The sequence below is a fragment of the Amyelois transitella genome, chromosome 5, assembly GCF_032362555.1.
Source record: "Amyelois transitella isolate CPQ chromosome 5, ilAmyTran1.1, whole genome shotgun sequence".
Classification (NCBI taxonomy): domain Eukaryota; kingdom Metazoa; phylum Arthropoda; class Insecta; order Lepidoptera; family Pyralidae; genus Amyelois; species Amyelois transitella.
The window spans coordinates 6,782,091-6,793,287 of NC_083508.1; the positions used below are offsets into that span (position 1 = coordinate 6,782,091).

The 11,197-nt window shown below is 35.6% G+C and overlaps 2 protein-coding genes across 3 annotated transcripts in view; one reads left to right on the plus strand and one right to left on the minus strand.

Moving 5' to 3' along the window:
• Window positions 1-4,011, minus strand: part of LOC106131858 (protein sidekick) — a 38,731-nt gene extending 34,720 nt beyond the window's left edge. For both annotated transcript variants that reach the window (XM_060954741.1, XM_013331093.2), the window contains exon 1: window positions 3,475-4,011. In XM_060954741.1, coding sequence (XP_060810724.1) covers window positions 3,475-3,580 — 106 coding nt within the window. In that variant the 5' untranslated portion in view covers window positions 3,581-4,011. The remainder of the gene's footprint in view (window positions 1-3,474) is intronic.
• A 2,659-nt stretch (window positions 4,012-6,670) lies between these two features.
• Window positions 6,671-8,621, plus strand: LOC106131804 (small ribosomal subunit protein uS8A). Its single transcript, XM_013331016.2, has 3 exons — window positions 6,671-6,799; window positions 6,989-7,286; window positions 8,502-8,621. Exons 2-3 carry the CDS (start codon window positions 6,991-6,993, stop codon window positions 8,593-8,595), a joined length of 390 nt encoding a protein of 129 aa, XP_013186470.1. The 5' UTR covers window positions 6,671-6,799; window positions 6,989-6,990; the 3' UTR covers window positions 8,596-8,621.
• Window positions 8,622-11,197: the final 2,576 nt, after the last annotated feature.

An 11,197-nucleotide genomic window follows, 5' to 3' on the forward strand; every position in this document is an offset into this window, starting at 1 on the left:
GTGCTGGATACCCGTGCATATCGCGGTGCTGGCATTGACTCGGACCATTTACTGGTGATATCCCGGATAAGGGGTATCTTCAATCGCTGGCGGCACAGGGTAAGGGAGCAAACCAGCGCTTTGGAAAGAGTAAAAGTAGAAAATTTGCAAGATATGGATGTAGGTAAGAAGTATATTAATAGACTGAAGGATGAATTTGAAGATTTAGAGGAAATGAGCGATATTGAAGATGGATGGAAGGAATTTAAAGAAAGAATTGTGAAAGTAGCTGTTGAAGTGTGTGGTGTAAGTAGAAGAAGGAAAGGAAAAAATCACAAAAATGCGTGGATGAGTAAAGATGTGCAAGAACTTGTGCGATTAAAGAAGAAAGCATGGCTGGATTTGTTAGCAGCAAAAGCTAACTTAAGAATGCAAGAGGTTATAGATGAAGATGTGAATGAAGCACGTAAGGAATATAAGAAAATGAAAGATTTGGTTAAGAAAGCTGTGATTAGAAAGAAAGAAGAGTATAAAGAGGATTTTGATAAAAGGCTATCAGAAGACTTTCAGTCAAATCTGAAAGTATTCTGGAAATCCGTAAGGTCAGCCCGAGGAAATACTATAACCAGAGAGCTGACTAGGATCAGATGCCAGGATGGTAGCGTTGTGAAAGGAGAAGAATGTGTACTAAAGATATGGAAGGACTATTTTGAAAGTTTATTTGAAAAAAAGGAAGGAAATAAGAAAGATTTCTGCTATAGCGAAGAAAAAGAGAATGAGATGGAAGGCGAAATTGAAATGTTCGAAATTGTGGAGGCACTTGGGAGTATGAAAGCGGGAAAGGCTGCTGGGTGTGATAGAGTGTCGGTCGAGATGCTTAAAGCAGGAAAAGGCGTAGTGGCTAGTCAGTTGTACTGCCTTTTCAATTTGTGTTGGAGAAGCGGCCGAGTACCAAAAGATTGGTGTAAGGCTGTTATCGTGCCACTTTACAAAGGAAAAGGGTCACAGCTGGACTGCAAAAATTATCGTGGTATAAGCCTGCTTAGCGTCGTCGGCAAATTGTATGCTAAGGTATTGATTAATAGAGTCAGGAATGAAACTGATGACAAAATATGGGATGCTCAAGCGGGATTTCGAAAGGGAATGGGATGTACTGATCAGGTCTTTTCCTTGCGGTGCATAGCCGAAAAGTTTTTGGCCAAGAGTCAAAAAGTCTATTGCACATTCGTAGATCTGGAAAAGGCCTATGACAGAGTTGAGAGGAATGAATTGTGGTCAGCACTTTCTATGCATGGGGTGAGCAGTCTCTTAATACGAGCACTGAAATCCTTATATGAGGATTCGAGTGCTTGTGTCAGGATAAACGGAGCGCACACTGAGTGGTTTAAGATTGAGAAAGGCGTTAGGCAAGGATGTGTTGCGTCACCGTGGCTGTTCAACCTATTTATGGATAGCTGTTTGACAGATTTGAAAGAGTCTAAAAGTGGATTAAGGATGAATGAGTTACTCGTCAAATGTCTGCTCTATGCCGACGATCAGGTTATACTGGCGTCATCAGCGGAGGAGTTACAGGAGATGGTAAACTGTATGCATGAAGCTTTAAAAGAGAAAGGAATGAAAGTGAACGTAAGTAAAACTAAAACACTGGTTTTTGAAATGGAGAAAGAAATGACAGCATGTAATATTTTGATTGGAGGAGAAAAAGTGGAGCAAGTGAAAGAGTTTGTATATCTAGGATCAAAGTTTACATCAGATGGCAAGTATGATAGTGATATTGAAAGGAGAGTGAACGCGGGGAACATGGTGAATGGAGCTTTGCATGCCTTTATGAGCAGTCAGAAACTATCCAAAAAGGCTCGACTGGCTGTGCACAGGGGCGTGTTGGTCCCGACATTAATGTATGGGAGTGAAAGTTGGGTATGGCAAAAGAAGCATGAAAGCAGAATAAATGCAGTGGAAATGAGAGCGTTAAGGAGTATGATGGGTGTGAAATTGAGTGACAGGATAAGGAACAGCGTGATAAGGGAATGTTGTGATGTGAAAGAAGATGTAGTTACAGGAATAGAAAAGGGTATGTTAAGATGGTTCGGTCATGTGGAGAGGATGAATGAAAGCAGGTTGACTAAGCAGATATACAAGGAGAGTGTGGAGGGAAAGGTCGGAGTGGGAAGACCTAGACGAACGTATCTTGATCAAATTAAGGACGTCCTGGTAAAGGGTCAGGTCAAAAGTACCCGAAACCGCCGAGCTTGTATGAAGAGAGTTATGAATGTGGACGAAGCGAAAGAAGTATGCAGAGATCGTGGCAAGTGGAAAGAGGTAGTCTCTGCCTACCCCTCCGGGAAAGAGGCGTGATTTTATGTATGTATGTATGTAGCTACACAAAACAAGTAAGGTGCATAGGTTTGAGTCCACCAGGGCCATATACCAATTACTGCTTTTTTAGTTATGAACACTACTTTGATTCCCTATCAATAAAAAATGGTGAGGGAAAACATTATGATCAAATACAGGTTATTAGTTGTCCGATAGGAATTCATTTAAAAAACATGATCACTCAGTCTAGGAACATGGACACAAAAAAAAAGTTGACCTCTGGACAATTACAAATTTATCAGAAGTAGAGTAGGTATGTACCAAGTTAAGTCTAATATAACTCTTGCATTGTTTACAAGTTACTATTTAGTTTTTATAAATAACAAGAGAACTTACCACATTGTTTGAGACTTAAAACAAATGTCTAAGTTTAGCATTTGCATTATAACCTAGATTTTGGCTACAAATATATCTTAGGCTAGCAACCTGTCACTATTTGAATCTCAATTCTATCATCAAGCCAAAAAGCTGAACATGGCCTATCAGTCTTTCCAAGACTGTTGGTTCTGTCTACCCTGCAAGGGATATAGACGTGACTATATGTATGTATGTAAATATATGATTAAAAATTATGTTAAGTAGATTTGGTATAATGTGGAAATGAAAAAATTTAGTTGATTTAATGATATTACCAAGGAACTATGTAAGACAAAATTGTTTAAGTGAGTTATTAATTTGGTATAGAATGTCCCTAACATTTTTCTACCAAGAGAAGTTTATATATCATTCAATAGTCATTTAAAAATATAACATTAACTAAAAGGAAAGCTTTAATTCTGTGTATTTTGTTACTGAAATGGTCATAGGCCCTATAAGCAAACTATCTGGCTAAGATATCCATGCAAGAGTACACAGTAACACTACATGTTATTTTCTTAAGAGAATCTCAATTACTATCAAAAGTGATGGAGCTGCCAGCCTTCTGGGCTCCTTACCCTACAAGGACACATTAAAACCATTATTCTACTAGCATAATCTTATAATTTGATTTATCATATTGAACCCTTATTAGCTAGATGACAATGAGAGAAAAAAATAAAAATTTAATACTAATGAAATTGTATTGCAAAATTAATTATACATAGATTCAAATTAAAAATTCCAAAAATAAAAAGTTACCTGTGTCCAACGGGGTAGTGGTATGAATAACACCAGAAAGGAACACTAACAGGGTCCCTATAACTATAACTGGTTTCATCTTGAACAACCGCTCTAACTCTTCCATGACACGTAAAGTTACAGGTAACCACTACATATCACTTTATCACATCTTAAACGACAGTCATGTGTTAGATTTAACAATATTGTTATTAAACTAGTTTTCATCACAATCCCGTTGCTAGGAACACAAAAACACCACAACAATCAATTGGAACTAGTAAAATCTTGTTCAAAAATGAATAATACAACACGAAGCAGTCACAAGTTTACTTCGCTATCTGTGCTCATAAATGATAGTTCTGCAAGTACATGAGCAACAAAAACATTGTCCGAAACATTATCACGCCATTATAAACTTGAAAACAATTCACTGTGCTCAATATAGTAGCTTTTGAGAACTTTTAAACTTTCATGACAACTTTAATTCAGTAGGTGAGAATGGAAGCGTGCATACAGTACAAACGATTTGTCTTGTCAACTGAATTCCTCACGGTGACCGAGTGAATGATTGAATGATTATTTGGCATGTCAAATGGGTTGCCATAAATATAATGTACCGGTGAGCTTGCTCATTCGTTCTTAGGTCAGCCACAAACTATTACATTCGGGAATATTGATTCCGAATAAAGAAATTCTAAATGTTAATGTGGTCAGCGTGCCAAAGTAAAGCCTCACGAGACTAACCCTTGATTGCTCTTTTATATTCACAACTAATGATGAGGAATTTAAATGACTTATTTTCTCTCCTTATGTATTTACTATTTTCTATAGCATTGAGGTTTTCTGGAGTGAAAAAAAATAAATCTTGGGCATAGCTTTGGTGTACCTGAGACTCCGTAAAAGTGTGACGTCTCTTTATGCAATAAGTTTCAATAATAAATCACTCGACGTATTGTCTTTGAATGTATGGAAAATAGAAGTAATAATTACAATTTCTTATTTTGATCATTCTTTTAATCATCAACAAATAATACTCCAAAAATAATCTATGAAAAATCCTCCATTTTATTGAAAAATAACATCCGCGACAATGCTAGAGTAAATTTGTCAATGTATAGAATAAACGAATAAAATAACAACTTAAAAATAATTCGTTGTAAAACTACAAATTGTAATAACTAAATGCCTCTTGAATATAAATTTCATTTGGTCGATTTAGTGCTCCACATCTTGGTGATATAGGCTCCTACTAAATATGTAAAAATTAAATAATTTGTTAAATTTAAAATATTCTTGAGTGCCTATATTGTTATAGTGTGAGGGTCCTAATCTGCTGGGAGCACCGCCACTGATCTTCAATAATAAATTGTTCTATATAATTAAATTTTACTTTTATTAATGAATTAATTTTTCAATAGTTAAACTACGTATACGCGTGAGGACCAGTGCGCAGTAACTGACCACACGCCATTCATTCGTCGCTCTCATACAAAATCGCTGACACATAACAGTCACACTTGCATTGCGTCCCTACAGTGTCATTCTTTAAAATTTCGAGAAACTATGACTTTTCAGACCTTGTAGCATGGCACGCGTGACGTTGTTTTTATTGCGCGTTAAATTATCACAGTCCCGATAATCCTAGAAGACAAGATAGATAATTAGATCACCATAGAGAAAATGTAAGTTCGGTTAATAATATGCTGTAGGCCATATCTATCTGGTTCTCAACCAACAATCTCCTTTTAAATGTTAATAAGACCCAATGCATTAAATTTACCCTTCCAAACGTAAGGTAGGCCAATACTGACTTCATACTGGAAGGCCAAAAATTAGAATTTGTTGAAAAAACAAAGTTTTTAGGAATTATAATAGATGCAAAGCTACAGTGGGGTGCTCATATTTCTAAACTTTCCAATAGACTTAGCTCTGCTGCTTATGCTGTTAGGAGGATCCGACAATTGACAGATGTACCTACAGCTAGGCTTGTATATTTCAGCTATTTTCATAGCTTGTTATCTTATGGTTTACTTTTATGGATTAGCGCGGCTGATACACAAACTATTTTTTTAATACAGAAAAGGGCCGTTCGCGCAATTTGCGGTTAAGGACCAAGAGACTCGTGAAGACAACTCTTTAAGGAAATAAATATACCTACAGTAACGTTCCAGTACATTTTTGATCTTATAATGTATGTTAGGAAAAAATCCTCTTCTTTTTCAAAAAGTTAGTGCCACAACTGGTAGAAATTTACATAATAAACATAAATGAACATAGTTACACTCACGCTCATACTCAACATACTCGTATATTAACTCCCTAGCACTGCTGTCTTCTTGTTATTTTGTGTTGATATTTTTAATATGTATCCTTCATATTGAATGGCAAAGCCTCCGTACTAGGTTCCACTGAAAATCAGTGCATTGTGTAACCTCATCATACACATGCATATGCTGAGTGGAAACCCTTTTGGTCGCATCATGTATTTTTTTTTATTTTTATCTCTGTTTATGAATGAAAATGTTATGTTACATCTTGCGCCAAATAAAGATTTTTCTTTCTTTCTTTCTTTCTTTCAAATTAGTCATACCGTATCATAGGCTTAGCAAAGTTAGTAAATCATTTATGGAGAACTGTATACGATTTAATAATAGGTTGCTGTTTTTATATGCCTAACCAAAAATTCAAAGAGTATGTAAAGAACAATGATACAAAGAACAATGTATTCTCTCGTCCAAATTTCTATTCTAAGTTTCGATAGTTGTGAAGTTGACATTGTTGAAGAAAATGCTGCAGTGCAGTTTGTTACCGCTTCTTCTGCACTATTTTGAATTTTTTGATTTATTTACTTTACTATGAATATATTTACATACTTGTATCTATTTATGTAATTATTGTAAGACAACTAATTGTTATATTTATTATTATACTTTGTTAAATAATTGTTGGAAGCCAATAATTAAATATTGATGAATTTAAATCATACTTACAAGGTTTTCTCTAAACACTAAAAAATTATTTGAAAAACCTTGGTTACCTGAAAGAGATTTTAATGCAATAAGGCTGCTTTTTGTATTTTATCGTTCCATATATTATTTTACCTGTATCTTTTAAGATACAATAAAGAGTGAACATGAAACTTCAAACTTTTGCGTTCTAAAAATTATAGTCGGCAATTCAGATTGGTGCGACATGTTGCACAAATTAGTAGCCATCTTTATACATTGTAAATAACAAATAATGGCAACACTAAAAGATCTTTCAACTTCAATTCAATACAAATCTATCTCTTTCTTTTTGGTCCTTGTCATTTCAGATTGTCCAGGCGGGTTTTAAATCCTAGGTAATCATTTTCAAAAGCAAATATTTACGTGTTTTAATAAAAGTAAGCTACTATATAGTTTATGCGAAACTTGTGAGGAATATTATTTTAGTATAAACAGTACGAAATATCGGGAACCTCATTTGTTAGTGTTTTGACATTTGTACTAAGGTAGTTCACCTAACCTAAATTTTGTTTTTTATATTACAGCCATGGTGCGTATGAACGTGTTGAGTGATGCGCTGAAATCTATCCACAATGCCGAGAAACGCGGTAAAAGACAGGTGCTTATCAGGCCTTGCTCTAAAGTGATCGTCAAGTTTTTGACTGTGATGATGAAGCACGGCTACATTGGAGAATTTGAAATAGTTGATGACCACAGAGCCGGCAAGATTGTTGTCAATCTTACAGGCAGATTGAATAAATGTGGAGTAATATCTCCACGATTTGATGTTCCAATTAATGATATTGAAAGATGGACTAACCTCTTACCGTCGCGACAGTTTGGGTAAGTTTCAATGTTTTCCTTACATGTGACAGTGCCAGGTCAAGTTTTGTATTCCTATAGACCTAAAGACAGTTTGTTTTATCATTATTGTGTTATTGTGTGTCAATGGCTATGCTAGGGACATGTCCCAAAAAAACAACTGAATTTTTTATCGAAATAGATGCTATTTTGTTCTTCATTTCATACTATTGGCCTATAGTATTAAATAAGTACTGTTTCATGGCATTGACTGTCCATACTTATAGGTGATATAATACATAATATGTCAAAATAATCTAAATATAATATTGTGTCAAGACCTCTGAACCAACCTCCATGAATTTTGCATACAAATAATTATGAGTATAGAGAAAGACAAAGGGTAACAAAGCTTGTTATACATACATATTTTGCACTTTTAATAATAATTTCTATTAAAGATGTTATGTTATCCTTGTTTATTCTGAATGAAGTATGATCTGCTGTTGCACATGTATATTTTGTTTACAATCAATCAAGAAAGATTATTGAAAGAATCTTTAATAAGTTCTATGGATTTGTGAGTAAATAAGAAATAAATTACCTGAATGTTAATATATGTATATGCTGGGTAGAGCAGGAACACAGAAACATGAGCAAAGAGTGAAGTTTAATTTGCTATTCTTTAGTTTTTACTGTTGTAATATGTATTGCTGTTTTATTTTACCTTTATTTTGTAAAGCATACTAGATGTAGTTCATTTTGTGTAGTTTTTAGGGTTCAGTACCTTAAACATAAAAATGGGATCCTGTTAATAAATCTCCACTGTCTTGTCTGACTGTCACTAGGCTGTATCATAAACAGTGATAGCGAGAAAGCTGAAATTTATTTGAATAATGTCTTTCTGTTGCTGCTATAACAATATATTTTAAAACAATATTTAGCTGGGTTTCAATAAACAGGTATAAATATTAAGTAAACAAATGTGATGATGGTACAGAGTGTGCTAGTCTCACTTGCAGTTGTCTGTTTTTTTTATTTACTTTAAGCCAATTGCACATCTACCGCGGATCGCCAATAGTTCTTGTTGGTTGTCATTTGATATGTTGTGCTAAATTAAATAAAGTAGTACAAATTGATGTCACTTTTTAGTGAACATTGGGTGTGCTATCTGATACAATTATTTTATTTATAATTATACTATTTACTAGTACCATATACTACAAACTTATTAAGAAATATATTTTTTAATTTCAGATACCTTGTGCTGACGACAAGTGGTGGTATCATGGATCATGAAGAAGCCAGAAGGAAACATCTCGGAGGGAAAATCCTAGGTTTCTTTTTCTAAGTTTACTCAATACATATAAAAATGTATGTTCTTTGTTTGATTTTGGTCCCATTCAACTTATATCTTATTTAAAAAAGATCATGTAGGATTTGTTATTAATTATTAATCAAAAAAATTTACAGCCATTTACTTTTTTGTACTTGCTAAAATGTTGGCCTTATTTTAAAAGGAACTAATGAATCCAGAGTTTCCTTAAAAGCTTGGAATTACCTTGAAGTTCGATAATGGTATCATTAGTCCATATGATGTATGTATGCACCTATATATATTTTTCTTATAATTTAACACACTCACTGTACTTGAGTATACCTTGGCTGTTCTTTCAATATCTTGATATGTTACATTTCTCTCTCTCTCATCCTGCCGTGTTCCCAGTTGCACCCTCCGCCACTTAGCTTCGGGGCCTGGGGTCCACGTTTAATGATGCCTCAAGAGGTTACTAACCATAACCTTTACTAACTAAACTATTATTGATAGTAGAATTAATGAACAGTCACCTACTTGCTGTGTCTGCTGGTGGTGCGTACGAGAGCTGCAGTGAAAGTTTTAAGAATGGAATATTTGCACTGTTCCTGTTATATTAAAATCTTATTAATTGAATACTCCTTGGATTTAAAAATCGTATACCATTTATTTACTTAAAAAATAGATTCGCGGTCTTTTCACGAGGTCTTGTCAAACTTGTTTAGTCGTTGAGAAAATGGAATTGACTCGAGAAAATTCAAGAGCGATGATTTATTACGACTTCTCGTAAAAGTGGTTTAACACGAAAAACTGTGTTGATCGGATGCTTTCTGCATTTGGTGATGAAGCCCCATCCAAAAGCACAATTTATCGCTGGTTTGCTGAATTTCAACGTAGACGTGTCAAGCTTGGTGATGATCCCCGTCAAGGTCGTCCAAAAACTGCAGTCACCCAAGAAAACGTTGATGTTGTACGTAAGCTGATTAAGGAAGATCAACATGTGACATACCGCGAAATTCAGGCAACTTTAGACATTGACAGAGTCAATTACAAATAATCTTGCACGAGTTAGGTGTAAAAAAGTTGTTTTCCCGATGGATACCGCATTCTCTCCGTGAAGTGACGTGAAAAAGCGGCTCGCGTACTTGGTGCGTCAGAACCCTCGAAAGATTCTACGCAGGATCCTTAAATGCTGTATACAACATCGTATCAGGTGACGAAACCTGGATTTATGCGTACGAATCAAAAACAAAAAACCAGTCACGAGTTTGGGTGTTCAAAAAAAATGGTGGCAACGTTTGTCTCCATAACAAGCCATGTTGCGACTATTGCTCCCCTAGCTGCCTTGCGGCAGACGTCGTCCAGTGACGACGCCGCCGCCGATGGGAACACCCAGAGTATAGTGGAGATCCAGGCCGTCACGGCCGCCCCATTCACCTGCCTACAGCCGTAGGCAGCGAAGAAGCTATTGAAGAGGGCCAAAAGCCCTGACCAATCACTCCGACTTAGGGAGGGACACTTAGGGAGTATGGGAAGACCCGCTGTCGACTATTGCTCTTGAGGGACAAATAAAGGTTAATGCAGAATGGTATGTCAGCATTTGTTTGCCACAGGTTGTTTCTGAGCTCCGTAAAGAGAACTGTAACCGGCGCGTCATCCTCCATCACGACAATGCGAGTTCTCACACCGCGCACAGAACAAAAGAGTTTTTGGAGCAAGAAAATATAGAATTATTAGACCATCCGCCGTACAGCCCCGACTTAATCCCTAATGATTTCTATACTTTCCCTAAAATTAAGAATTGCGTGGTCAGAGATTTTCATCACCTGGAGAAGCTGTACGCCTACAAAAGGTCATTTTGGAGACCTCAACTTCCGAATAGAATGCTTGCTGCATAATCTTTTCCATCGTATGGAAAAATGTGTCAAATTTCGCGGAGAATACTTCGAAAAGCAATAAATAATTTTTTTAATAGTAATGTTGTGTCACTTCCTTGATTCCTGAAATTTTCAGTGCCGTACAGAGGTATTGTTATTTAAACCTGCTTGTGAGCGAAATGGTTTATAATCGAGAAATAGAATTGACTCACCAGAAGCTAATATTTACTGACTACAGCGAAGCAAAAGGAGGATTATGATTTTGATCATAGTATGTATCATAATTTGGATAAAACCTTAAACAACTGCTATATTAGGTCTACTCTGCATAAAAAGTGTAGGTACTTGAAATCACGCATATGTAACTGCAAAGTACCTAAATTAAAAGTAAAAGTTCATACTAAAACCAGACTACTAAAACACGTTCTGAAAAGTACGAAACAAGAAACTAGTCTTCGCGGAAATATTATATGTAAAACTCAAAAATGTTTTATAAAACATGGCACCTACTGTAGATAGGTTCATTGTAATAAATGGATAAAATTCAAAGTGGCATTCAGTGTTCTTATAAGCTAATCTTACTGCTATATTTTTTGGAGCCCAGTATTTTGCATTTCAAACGGTTAGCTACTCGTATAAATAACCCATATTGCTGTCTAGAGATATTTCAGGGTTGGCATTCCCTCCATTATAGAGATCGTGGGATAGACAGATTCCGTCCTATCTCGCCAGAATAACCTAATCCAACATAAGTATCCTAT